This window comes from Rhineura floridana, chromosome 7, assembly GCF_030035675.1.
Source record: "Rhineura floridana isolate rRhiFlo1 chromosome 7, rRhiFlo1.hap2, whole genome shotgun sequence".
NCBI classification, from domain to species: Eukaryota; Metazoa; Chordata; class Lepidosauria; order Squamata; family Rhineuridae; genus Rhineura; species Rhineura floridana.
Genome location: NC_084486.1, coordinates 115,490,444 through 115,504,330, shown reverse-complemented (window position 1 = coordinate 115,504,330; position 13,887 = coordinate 115,490,444). Strand labels below are relative to the sequence as shown.

General features: G+C 41.4%; 1 protein-coding gene across 4 annotated transcripts in view; it reads left to right on the top strand.

Annotated features, from left to right (window-relative positions):
* Window positions 1-13,540, top strand: part of LOC133389392 (phospholipid scramblase 1-like) — a 42,870-nt gene extending 29,330 nt beyond the window's left edge. For all 4 annotated transcript variants that reach the window (XM_061636967.1, XM_061636964.1, XM_061636965.1 and 1 more), the window contains exons 4-9: window positions 3,678-3,835; window positions 5,119-5,161; window positions 5,953-6,173; window positions 9,485-9,646; window positions 10,915-11,076; window positions 12,137-13,540. In XM_061636967.1, coding sequence (XP_061492951.1) covers window positions 3,678-3,835; window positions 5,119-5,161; window positions 5,953-6,173; window positions 9,485-9,646; window positions 10,915-11,076; window positions 12,137-12,196 — 806 coding nt within the window. In that variant the 3' untranslated portion in view covers window positions 12,197-13,540. The remainder of the gene's footprint in view (window positions 1-3,677; window positions 3,836-5,118; window positions 5,162-5,952; window positions 6,174-9,484; window positions 9,647-10,914; window positions 11,077-12,136) is intronic.
* The last annotated feature ends 347 nt before the right edge of the window (window positions 13,541-13,887 follow it).

Genomic DNA, 13,887 nt, shown 5'->3' with positions numbered 1-13,887 from the left:
TACCCTAGGACACTGTTCTTCAACCTTGGGTCCCCAGATGATGTTGGACTACAACTCCCATCATCCCCAGACAGCATGGTCAGTGGCCAGGGTTGATGGGAGTTGTAGTCCATCAACATATGGGGATTCAAGGTTGAAGAACACTGCCCTAGGACATGCCTGTCCTAAGTCAGAAGTTTCTGGACTTTTTTTTTTTTTGCTGACTGAAAAGCTTAATGGAAACTTTATGAACAGTTTAATGGAACTGTTGTTTAATTAAAGTTAGGGGTTGCATCACACAGACCAGATTTTTCTATATGCTGGAAAAAGAGTTCTAAAGGGAGGGGAGGTCCCAGTGGTCTTCAAGCTTCATTCAGGCGGTCCACAACATGTCCACATTAAATATTCATACTAATTTTCAATTGTATTTTATTGCTATTTGATTTCTTATTTTATTACAATCCATGGAATACAAATGGTAATACAGTGAAATACAAATAATAAACAAAATAATAAAAATCATGCTAAATAAATCATACCGTATCTAGCACAGTGCATTACAATTAGGGATGGGAAAATCTGTCAGTTTCTCTGTTTCTCATTTTTCCAATCTTAAATTCAGTTCTCCACATTTCTGCTGCAATTTGTGATTTGATTAAAAATCCTCATGAAAATTCTCCCACATTTTAGTGTGAATTTCTTCTGAAAAATACATTTTTGTAGGCAGTTTTGACTAATTTACACATTTTTGCAAACCATTTATTTTTTATTTTCACACACATACTCATTTTTATGCACACTTCCCCTAATATATGCATTTTTGTAAACTGTTTGGTTGACAAACTACATTGCAAAATTCAAATAAGTTTGAATTTCAAAGGATGGCCCTGTTTCAGTTCTTATATTGTTTCAGAAATTGTGAATTTGATGGATTCAGCTTGAAATGTGAACTGAACTGAAATTAGTCAAAATTCTCCCCATCCCTAATTACAATTGCAACTATAGGCAGAAAAAATGGTCTGCCAAGACAATTAGCAATTTTCGTGTGTGTGTGTAATTTTGGGAACCATTATTTTAGGTGTTCTATATTGCTAGAGTAGAGGGTTTGCTTTAAATTTTGGTACTGTGAGTGAATTAAAAGAATCTTTGGTCAATACTGTGTCTGATTCTTGCTTAACAAAATATTCACGAAGGAGAATACAAATGAATTGTTTCTCAAATGTTTTTCTCAAATATTATGTAAACCCAGAGGGAGAAGAAACAAAGCATATCAGAAATTCAGTATTTAGGCAAATGGCATGGTAGGTAACATTATCACCTGAACAGAGCTTGGAAAAGTTACTTTTTTGAACTACAATTCCCATCAGCATGTGCTGGCTGGGGCTGATGGGGGTTGTAGTTCAAAAAAGTAACTTTTCCAAGCTCTGCACCTGAAGTCCTTCACTTTATTCAGACACCATGACTGGCTGTCTTGAATTCATCACTGGACTGACTCCCTTCAGCTGCATGCACATTATGTTTGCTAATCAACCTCAATAAATGTAAAGCTATTTTTATCCATGGAATGGTGTCTGAACATATTTGTTCTCCTTTATGAATGGCTAAGTTGCAGAGCTGAGGCCCTGAGCAACTGTGTTATATAAATAAGAGGAGCAATAATAGTAGAAGAGGTACACTTTTGCCTTGAACATAGCTCTTCAGAATCATATTAATTCTGCTGGCATGGTATGTAATGAAAGATGACATTAATGGGAATGATGGTCCCTTCTGATGTAATACTTTACGTTCAAATTGATGTGTTTATGCCTTGGAGCAGGCGTGCATTCAACGAATGCATCTGATAGATCATTTGAACATAAAAAGCCACATGGGGGAGGCAGAACAAAATTGGGTCCCTGATTGCTGTTGCAGAAAGATTGCCTTGTGTACACTGCAGTGGGAGTGTGGTGGAACAAAGGCCGCTGATCAGGCAGGGTTGAAAGAGCCATAGTTCAGCAGTAGAGCACATATTTTGCATGCAGAAGGTCCAAGGTTCAGTCACTGGAATCTCCAGGTATGACTTGGAAGGATCCCTTTCTGAAACCCTTGTGAGCCACTGCCATCAGAGGAGACTAGGGATGGCTAACATGGTTCTGCTGATGGACTCCAGCTCATATCAGGCCTAGCTACAGTAGCCAATGGTCAAGGATGATGGGAGTTTTAGTCCAGCAACATCTTGAAGGCCATAGGTTATCCACTTCTGATACAAACAATACTAACCATGGATCATTTGTCAGGCTTGAAATATGGCAGCTTCCTATGGAGGCTGGTGGTGTTATAATGGAGATGTACAATACCAGTGTACTGTGGTGGTTAGCATGTTGGAAATAGACTAGAGAGACTCATACTCAAATTCCTGCTTAGCAACAAGCCTTACTGGGTGACCTTGGATCAGTCATCATCTCTCAGCCTAACTTGCCTCACAGGGCTGGTGTTAGGATAGTAATATTTTGGAACTACCAAAATATAAAACACCAGCAGCCTTGTACCCAGCATTGTTCAAAAACTCTAAGAAACCAAAAAATCAGTGCAGTGTTAAAATCAGTACAGTTTTTGAAGGTTGAGTTAACCATCTTTATCCAAAATGGCTTCCAATTATATCCAAACATAGTTGAAAGGCTGCTCCATGATCTCAGAAACCATCATGCAAAATTTGGTTATGCTATCTTAAGAAGTGCTGGAAGGTTTTCTCTGTCTGTTCAGTATTACTCCAGATGTTTGTTCGAAGAGGAAAATGTTTGTAGATGTATTCTGTGAGGATTGCAACAGGCTATGGTCTGAGGGCACATAAGGCCAGCTCCCTGCAGGGTCAGGTCTGGTCAGTGCTTGGATGGGAGACCGCCTGGGAACTATATGTAAGTTGCCTTGGGTTTCTATCATGAAAAGAAAGGTGGGGTAATAAATAAACATTTCATACTATTTATTTATTATTTTATTTATATCCTGCCCTTCCTCCCAGCAGGAGCCCAGGGCAGCAAACAAAAGCACTAAAAACACTTTAAACATCATAAAAACAGACTTTAAAATACATTTAAAAAAATCTTTAAAAACATTTTTTTTTTAAAAGCTTTCAAGACTTTTTTTAAAGGTTAAAAACACTGGGTTTTTTTTTAAAAAAAATTTAAAAACATATTAAAAAGCAATTCCAACACAGACACAGACTGGGATAGATCTCAACTTAAACGGCTTGTTGAAAGAGGAAAGTCTTCAATAGGTGCCGAAAAGATAACAGAGATGGTGCCTGTCTAATATTTAAGGGGAGGGAATTCCACAGGGTAGGTGCCTCCATGCTACTCACCCAGCTGCAAGAAAAAACAGCTTTGGCTGCAATCTTACTCTTCCTTTCAGGCAAGGTTCACTAAATTCAATGGCTCTTGCTTCTGAGTAGACATGTATAGGATTGCACTGTAAGAATGCAGTCTTCAGATCTGCTTCCCAGCAGATTCATGGCAGGAAAAAACACTGCATTTCTAATAATACAGTTGCATACACACAACTTTTTTTTATCTCTGTATAGTTCAAGGTGGTGGTGGGGAGTATTTTTGTTTGTTACATTTATAGCATGGCTTTCTGTTGTTATACCAAATCTGTTAGTGTTTTTTTAAAAAGTCTTCTACAATACAGAAGCTAAAATCTGTCATTTTGTAATTTTTTTCAAGGTGCTCCAGGGCAGCCTCCGTACACATCCCAGGGTTACCATGGAGCTTATGGAGCTCCTCCAGTTCCAGAGCAGCCTAAAGGACCTCCAGGTGCAATGTGGATGCCAGCACCACCTCCACCTCCCAACTGCCCTCCTGGATTGGAATATTTAAGCCAGGTACTTCTTTCTTTATATTCAGCTTTCTTAGGAAAGCATATAACTAATACTTTAGTGATGTTGTCCCAGCAGGTCCCCCCCCCCGATCCAATCACACACAGGGAAGATGTGAAAGCATTCAAGATCCACAATTATTATGGTGGCTGCTTAATTATAAAAAAACATATTTAAAGTTGTATAGGCAGACTTCTCTGAATGCGGTTGTTGCCACTTCTCACCCAAATCAGCAGTTTTTAAGAATGAAACTTCAGACTAAAAAGAAGAAAAAATGTTCCTTGATCTAGACTTGATCCTGAATTAGAGGCTAGAAGAAGGATGCGTCTTTATACTGCTTCACTTATGAGAGCTCATGGTAGCACACCACTGATAGGCAAGAGCTGCTGTTTCTCTACAGTTTGCTGCTGCAGGAAGATGATAGGTACTGGTAGAGGGTGAGAAGGTGGACCATGACAACACCGAGAGATGGCTGGAAAGCACCTGTCAGAACTGATACAGTAATTTAGAGCAGTGGTTGGCAATCTTTTTGGACCAGCAGGCACATTTCAAATTTTGAGAAAGTGCTGTGGGCCCCTGTCACAAAGTGGATTCCATGGGGGCATGGCATAACATAAAATTAGAGAGCACAGTCCATGCTTATTCCCTTGCCCCTCCCCTGCATGCTTGCCATGTGGAAATCACACAATATAGATCTCCCCCCTGCTGCCTCTCTCTCACACAGTGATACTATTGTTATCTAATAACAATAAGGAGTATTTCCAGTATCAGAAAAAATACACAAGGTGGCTACCCCTCTCTCTCTCTGTCACACACACCCTCTTCCTCTCACTCTCTGCCCCAGAACATCTCTCTCACAGATCATATGAACAGACCACACACACACACAAATACACAAGGGCCACCAACCTGGCAGCCATGACCCTGATTTAGAGGCTTCTCACCACATGGAGGCTTGTTAGGGGGCTTCTCTATGGACTTTCTCAGAATTGCACTTACTCAAGGTATTTGTGAAAGTGGTTCTTAGTACCATCATAGCCACTCCAACATTACCCAGCTATACTTTTTTACACATTTACCAGGAAGCTAATTCAGTTGATTTCCCCCCCTTATTTTCATTGAAGATGTTTTTCAATTCATGTGTTTCAGATTGGGTTGAATACTTACAGAGCAGTCTCTGGGTTTTGTGAATTGCGTAAACAGAATGTAAGATAATTGTTTGTGTAATCACTTTTTTGTTGTTGCATGCCAGTTCTAACATGTTGGTATTTTTTAAACCCCTGTAACAGATTGATCAGATATTAATTCATCAGCAGATTGAACTTCTGGAAGGTACGTATCTTATGGTATTTAAATATTATTTATGCATTAAAAGATATTCTAAATGCTTATGCCTTGAGTATTTAAAAAGATTGATAGTTAGTGTGTTTACTAGAGGGTGAGGATTGGATTATTGTACTTCTTTCTTTACAGTGTTGCTGGGGAAACTGCCCCAGTTTTAAAAGCATTGCTCGTGTGACATCTGAAAGTGAATTTGTAATTAACTAAACATTTATGAAAGAGAATGTGATTTTATATAATTAGGATTGCTTTGGTGCTTATAATTATCAAGGTATTGTATGTAAATCTGACTGGTAACAGTTTACACCAAAGATGGCTAACCTGTGCTTGCCCTCCCAGATGTTATTGGACTCCATCCATCAGCCCCAGTCAGCATGATTGGTAGCCAGGGAGTTAAAGACCAGCAACATCTGGAATGCCCCAAGTGCCCCATCCCTGGATTTCACTATACAGAAATAGTCAATAGTATATAAAAATGATCTCTTTCTGTTAAAGACCAATGCACAGCAAAGAATATTTCTTATTTGTTTTGTTCAGATGGCCAAAATTTACATTGACTTAAGCCCTCTTCAGGTATTACAAAAATGGGGAAGTTACCACATGAGGTGGCAGGCAGCGAGATCATGTGCACTAGGCTCAACTCTCCTTTCAAGTGTTTCATCATGACATTCTGCAAGTTTTTCCTGCCCCACATCATCACTGGAATTGGGAAGGGGCCACAGCTCAGTGGTAATGGTATTTGGATCAAACAAACAACTGGACTTCTGTTCCTTCTTTTTTAGTCTTAACTGGCTTTGAAACATGCAACAAATATGAAATAAAGAATGCATTTGGGCAAAGGGTATACTTTGCAGAGGAGGAAAATGACTGCTGTACACGAAACTGCTGTGGACCATCACGGCCATTTACAATGAAAATCACTGACAACATGGGCCGTGAAGTCATCGAGCTCATGAGACCTCTCATGTGCTCCAGTTGCTGCTGTCCTTGCTGCTTGCAGGAGGTAAATTGTTTGTTGCTTCTTGAGTCCTTCTTTGGCTTTTCTAATTTTAAAACCATCAAGATACGGATATTTATTTGGGATACATTCTTATGGCTCTGACCACGCAGTGTAAATCCTTACACTAGCTTCCTATCAATTTCTAGCTTCCACACATAAGGATATAAGAAAAGCCCTGGTAGATCTGACGAGGGTAACGCATGCCCTAGTTACATCCCGGCTTGATTACTGCAACGCACTCTACGTGGGGCTGCCATTGAAGACAGTTCAGAAACTTAAACTGGTTCAACAAGCAGCAGTGAGAATGCTGACCGGGGCCGGCCTTCGAGCACATACTACCCCCCTGTTACAGCAACTCCACTGGCTGCCGCTGTGTTTCCGGACTCAATTCAAAGTGCTGGTGTTAACCTTTAAAGCCCTACACGGCTTGGGCCCTGCCTATTTGTCCGACCGGTTGTCTTGTTATGAACCCTCCCGTGCATTGAGGTCCTCTGAGGATATGCTTCTTGTGATTCCTTCAGCCTCACAAGCTCATTTATCAAGAACTAGAGATAGGGCGTTCTCTGTCATCGCTCCCAGACTCTGGAATGCTTTACCAGTAGAGGTACGGTTGGCCCCTTCGCTTTTGGCATTCCGCCGCCAGGTTAAGACACTCCTTTTCCGGACGGCGTTTAAACTAAACGCAGAATAGGAATTTTAACAAATTACGATAGTAGCATAAATTTTTTGTATGTTTTTTAACTTGTTGATTGTATGTATTGGGTGTATTGTATAGTTTTTATTTTATTGCTGCTGTTCGCCGCTCTGAGTTTCTGGTTAAAATAGAGTGGGCTAGAAATATTTTTAAATAAATAAATAAATAAATAGATCAGGCTGGAACCCCATGCAGCCCAACATCCTTTTGTCACAGTGACCAGTCTTTGGGGAGCCTGCAAGCAGGACCTGAGTGGAACAGCACTTGTGATTTCTAGCAACTGGTATTCTTAGGCATGTTGCCTCTTGACAATAGAGGCAGAACATAGCAGTTGTGACTAGCAGCCATTGACAGCCTTATCCTCCCATGAATTTGTCTAATCCTCTTTTAAAGCCATCCACGTTGGTAGCCAGCCATCACTACATCTTGTGGGAATGAGTTTCATAGTTCAGAAAGTACTTTCTTAAGTTGTTATTGTTGTATTTGTTAGTCATTAAAAAAGTCTCTAAGTGTCTTAACAACAAAATAATATACAGATAAATCAATTAAAAAAATTAAAATTACATACAATTCAGAGTTCCTATAATAATAATAATAATAATAATAATAATAATAATAATAAATTTAATTTCTTCGTCGCCTATCTGGCCAATGGCCACTCTAGGCGACTTACAAAATTGTTAAAATACAATTGATAAAATACAGTAATACAACATAAAAAACAACACATCTGCAGCAACAATATTAAAACTGGGCAGGAGGCATTTCAGTTATAACAATTAACCCTCCCCGGATACCCCAAAGGCCTGCTGAAAGAGCCAGGTCTTTAAGGCTTTCCGAAACACATTTAGGGAAGAGGCGTGCCGGAGATCTTGTGGGAGGGAGTTCCAAAGAGTGGGGGCCACCACTGAGAACGCCCTCTATCTTGTACCCGCCAATCTGGCTGTTTTTGTTGGCGGGATTGAGAGAAGGCCCTGTGTGGCCGATCTTGTCGGGCGGCATAATTGGTGGCGTTGAAGGCGCTCCGTAAGATAAACTGGGCCGGAACCGTGTAGGGATTTAAAGGTCAATACCAACACCTTGAATTGGGCTTGGAAAACAACTGGTAGCCAGTGTAGGTCGAACAACACTGGTGTGATGTGATCTCGGCGGCGACTATTCGTAAGTAGTCGAGCCGCCGCATTTTGTATCAGTTGTAATTTCCGGACCGTTTTCAAGGGTAACCCCACGTAGAGCACATTGCAGTAGTCCAAACGAGAGGTGACCAGGGCGTGTACCACTAGTGGGAGCTGGTGAACAGGAAGGTAGGGTTGCAGCCTTCGTATGAGGTGTAGTTGGTACCAGGCTGCCCGGCTCACTGCCGAAATCTGAGCCTCCATGGACAGCCTGGAATCAAGCACAACCCCAAGGCTGCGGACCTGGTCCTTTAGGGGTAAACTCACCCTGTTGAACTTCAGGTCAATGTCGCCCAACCTTCTCTTGTCCCCCACAAGTAGTACCTCGGTCTTATCAGGGTTCAACTTCAGCTTGTTCCTTCCCATCCATCCACTCACGGATTCCAGGCACTTGGACAAGGTCTCCACAGCCAACTCTGGTGAAGATTTAAACGAGAGATAGAGCTGAGTGTCATCCGCATATTGATGACACTGCAGCCCAAATCTCCTGCTGATTGCCCCCAGCGGCTTCATATAGATGTTAAATAGCATGGGAGAGAGGATAGAGCCCTGTGGCACACCACAATTGAGAGGCCAAGGGTCTGATACCTCCTCCCCCAACGCTACCTGTTGGTACCTATCGGAGAGAAAGGAATGGAACCACTGTAATCATGCTCATCCAACTGTACAATAAGGAGGACAAGTCTTTCTCCACCCTGCTAAATGATGAGCACCACAGTAGAGGCTAACTTCAGTACCAAAAGCCTGGGTAAATAAAAATGGCTTAGCTTGGCACCTTAAAACGGGCAATGATGGCAGCAGACATGTTGCCCTGGGAAGGCCATTCCACAGATGGGGAGGACCATTGGAAAAGCCAATTCTCGTGTAGTCGTAGTCACCCTCCCTTGGATGAGGCACACACAGATAACGGCCTCTGATGAAGTCTGCAGGATTCAGAGTAACTCATATGGGGAGAGATGGGCCTTGAGGTATTGGGGTCCTGAACCACATACAGCTTTATAGGTCAAAATCAGCCCTTTGAATCAACCTGGAAACTATTGGTAGCAAGTGCAGTTGGGCCAGAATTGGTGTGTAATATGCTCAGTCTTACTTGCACAAGTTCTTACCTTCAGGACTCTCCTGTTTTTCCCCCTTCTCTCTACTCTTGCACCTTAGCACATCCTTAACCTGAGGAGCTGCGTGTCTCACCTTTGTCCCAGGCCTCCCGTGTTTTCTCCATTGATCATTGTTCTTTGTACAATCCAGCTTCAGTAGTAAATCCTGTATCATTTCTTTGTGTTTTGCCAAACCCCTCAGACATCGGATCTTCACCCTCCCAAAAAAGTTAGCTGTCTACAAAATAAACACTAATTGCTTTGCTTGACTGTCTTTTTTGCAGATTTTATGATTTTATTTTAAAAAAACTGAAGCACAACCTTCTGACTCAGTTCTGTTTTTGTTTTTAGCTTGAAGTTCATGCCCCACCAGGCATACCAGTTGGGTATGTTAAACAGACCTGGGATCCCTGTCTGCCTAAATTCGTTATCCAAAATGAAGCCCGTGAGGATGTACTGAAAATTGTTGGGCCTTGTGTAGTGTGCAGCTGTTGTGAAGATATTAATTTTGAGGCAAGTTAACACTGGGATCCTGTGTTCTGCCCTTTTATCACACCGGCCAAGGGCCTGTGTAAATGGCACATGCCATCCTGCCTACTTATTGTTTGGTATTGGAAAAACCTCCTAATAATCTGGTATTGTCAGTTCGGGGAGAAAAAGCCAGCTATTGAGTTAACTTGTTTTCTGTATTTATTTCTCTGAGGTTGCGGAATTGCCTCTGCCACTGGCCAGGAGACCAAAGACTGCTGGGAGGCTGTACCTCCTGCTTCCCTTTAAGAAGTCATATAAAATGCTGACATTAGCCTCATGCCTTTTAAACGCTCTGCCAGTGTGAAGGCTTAAAGTATCCAGGAGTGTAGCAAGACCATTTTCATTGGGGGGGCAGAAGGGTTGGGGCATCAGTCAATATAAAAGATTTTCTGGGGGAAAATGTTTTCGTAGATAATGAAAAAAATAACCCCAATTAATGCATTTTTATTAGGAACCATGACTTGTGAAGCTTACCAAAAAAAACACAAATATTTTAAAATACAATATCTTACACATAGTTTAAAATAGTTGTGTAAACTAAATAACAGTGACTAGCTAGGAGGTAAATGTATATTGTGCAAGTCATCCTACCATAATGTTCTGAACTGTTAATAACGTCTAACGCACCATGCATCTCTAATGCATCTCTGTAAATTTGCAGAGGAACCGTTCACTTGAAATTCCTTCAAATAGTTATTTATTTATTTATTAAGGTCTCATTAGGCTTCCTGGCCTTGGAGACCCAGTTCACGCACCTCCCCGCTTCTTCTCTGGTCCTGCCCTGGGTTGGGCTAGGCTGCTGCACAATCTATAAGCCCCAAAGTCTAAGCATACCCACCAGAGGCACTAATAATACCACCTACGGAGGCTGGCTAAGCACTTCAGGGAAGGGGGAGGTCCTCTGCAGTGCGTAACAATACTGTCCTTCCTGCCTTTCCTTCCTCCAATTGCAAACCTTTAGGTTTGCCAACTCCCCCATCCATCAACAATTGTGTTCAGTCACACTTTTAACTCTTATATTTGCTGTGTTTTCATTCCCTTGGTAACTTTGCCCTGCGCCTCTCTTTGGATGCCTAAATTTTAGTTTGAAAAGCTCAAGTGAAATTTTAAGTTACTGCAATGATAGCAATTTGGGGACTAAGGGAAAAATTCATTAGGGGTGGCAGTGCCCTCATTCCCCCCCCCATTGTTACATCCCTGAAAGTATCTCAAATTTCCTGTTGCAAGAGAGTCTCTCTCTTTTAAACTAGGTCATGTCAACAGATGAGAAGAACAGTGTTGGAAGAATTTCTAAGCAGTGGAGTGGCTTTGTGAGGGAGGCCTTTACAGATGCAGACAACTTTGGAATCCAGTTCCCACAGGACCTTGATGTTAAGATGAAAGCTGTCATGATTGGGGCTTGCTTCCTCATAGTAAGTTGTCTGGTCTCAAATGTGGTGCCATTAGGAATCTTGAGACTCGCTGTGTTGAGGCATGGCTATCACGTGTGGCTTGCACAGCCCTGTGAGCCCTGTGGGACTTTCTGGATCTTTCTGGCTGATAGGGACAGCTGTGTAAATATCAGCTAGGCACTTGGGACAATTAAAAAGCAGCAGGCATTGGCTGGCACTTACTTGAACAACAATTGGCAGTTTTAGCTTTGGCACAAGTTATTGATTTCATTGCTGTAATACTGAGTTGCTGGATGCATCCAGGATGCAGATGGAGTAAGGAAAGCATGCAGAATTAAATGGATTATTTAAGATGATGGAATCTGCCATTCACTAGGGGTGGTTCCAGACTGTTGCTGTTTTCAAGTGGGATGCAGTCACATAGTAGCAAATTCAGATTGCCCAATTAAAGTTGTTTTGGACCGCTTGTGCAACAAACCTGTTTCCTCCCTCCTCCCCCCCCATCAGACTTTTGGCAACAAGGAAAGATGGGAAATGCACTGGAAAGTGTGGGATAGCATTTGCTTGATGCAACATCATCTAGCCCTCATGCAAACAAATGAGGATGGATGCTCAATAAATATTGTCTTGAAGCAACCTAAGTTGCATCAGTTATGACAAAAATGGGAGCAGAACATGATGAACGTAAGAAGGGCCCCGCTGGATCAGACTCAAGTCCACTCTAGTTCAGCTTTCTGTTTACATCATGACCAATCAGACGCCTATGGGAAGCCCAGAAGCAAGATGTGAGTGCAGTGACACTTTCTCCCTTTCATTTCTGCAGTGACTGGTATTTAAGGACACATTTCCTCTGTTTCTGGACATAATACATTCATATAGTCATCCTGATTAGTAGCCACCATGATACAATCCTGTTCCTGTTCCTTTGAACAGTTTTCCCCATTAAAATAGAGTATAATAAAATAGCTTTGATTTTCAAAAGCTTCCTGTAAAATGAAAAAGTAGAAAAGTATCTGAATATGTGGAGTGTGGAGTTTGTCTAATTAGTCTGTTTGGTTTGGTTTCTCTCTCCCTCCCCCAGGATTTTATGTTTTTTGAACACACAGGACAGGATCGGCAACAGCGAGTTGGGGTCTGGTAAACAAGCTAACTTCTGCATTATAAGTCCTTCTGAGAAAGCCTTCATGATGCTTCTATTCTTGCTTTCCTAAGAGTGTCAAACCTGCTTAGAAGGGAAATTTTTCATTAAAACTACTTAGTGTTGGAATATTCCGATTTGTTGGGAACTGCTCTAGAATTAACACATTGAAATGTGTACTGATTTTATTTTTTATTTTTGATATATCAAATGTATATACTTTTAGGGTGAGATCTTCCTGGTGCAGGTGCCTGTGCTCATAGAAGGGGCCCCATGGCATGCATGGGCAATGCAGCAGGCCTTGGGGAGAAAAGGGGAGTGGGGTCTCTGTTGCTTGTGGCTTTTAAGGCAGGGATCATATCTATTGTAGAGACAAGATAGAGTAGCACTACTTTTGGAGTTTGAACCAACATTGTTGAACTATAATACCCATAATCCGTGACCATTGTCCATGCTGACTGGTACTGAAGGGTGTTAGGAATCCAACACCACCTGAAGGCCACATGTTCCCATTCCTCTCCTGGTCAATAAGGAGTTGGTGCAGTATATCTGGTGTACCTGTGGCTCTTCTGGTGTTTTCCACAGGAAATTCAAAAAGTCTACACGTTGCTTCCACAGTCTCCAGTCCAACATAATTACCCATGAACCTGCATCTGGAAATTAAACACTTGCATTCCTTCCACACATGCCAGTGTTTCCCTCAGCAGTCATAACATGTAGTGCTGCTAACCTGAGGAGATAAGGGTCATGAATGAAAGATATGTTTACCAATCAGAGGGTGATATCTGACTAAGTCGTGTTTGGAGTAGAACCATTGAAATCAATTGCATTAAGTTACATATTTCAGTGGGTCGACTCTTATGACTAAAATTGGATATCACCCAGAATATCTTTAAGAAACTGTGCAACTTGGTCTGATGTTTTAGGGGTAGCTATCACTCCCTCCAAAAGTAAACTGAAGCACTAACATATGATGGCTATGTAGCCAAAATGTTGCTACTAAAAATAAGGTCAAAAATTTGCAGATGTAGAAAAAATCTTAAGAGCCCCCCCCCAAAAAAAGTACAGTGATGACTTAACATGCTCAATTGCCACATAATGTTGAGTGCCTGTAAAGTGGTAGAAGGGATGGAACAGAACATTCTGAAAGAAGGCCTGGCTAGCTCGCTGGTACATTCCACACTGCAACATTTTATTGCAGGTTACCCTTGTACCTCATATATGATTATATGGATATTGGTTTTTTTTTTCTTCGAATGGTAATGTTGGTTTGTTTGCATTTGGAAAATAATTGTATATGCTTTTATAAGTACATGTGAAAAATTAAATTATATAGATGCATAAAAAGGGATCTGGCTATTCATTTTACTTCCATTTTCCACACATGTGAAGCATTTCAGCAGGTCTCTGCTAGGTGGTGTTAAAGGTAGTTTAGCTTAAGCAGATAGGCCAAAAGTTCACCAGGTCAGTGATCACTTTGGGCATCTTTACACCTGAAATGTACACCTTTAGGAAGAGTCCTCTGGCATCAAATATTTCATCAAGACTGGTGTCCAGTTTCCTAGGAGAGTTCTGTTACAGTCATGCCCTGTTTGTGGGCTTCCCATAGGCATTTGATTGATCACTGTAAGAACAAGGTGCTGGACTAGATGGACCTTTGGCCTGATCCAGCAAGCTTAAGTTCTTATGAGTGA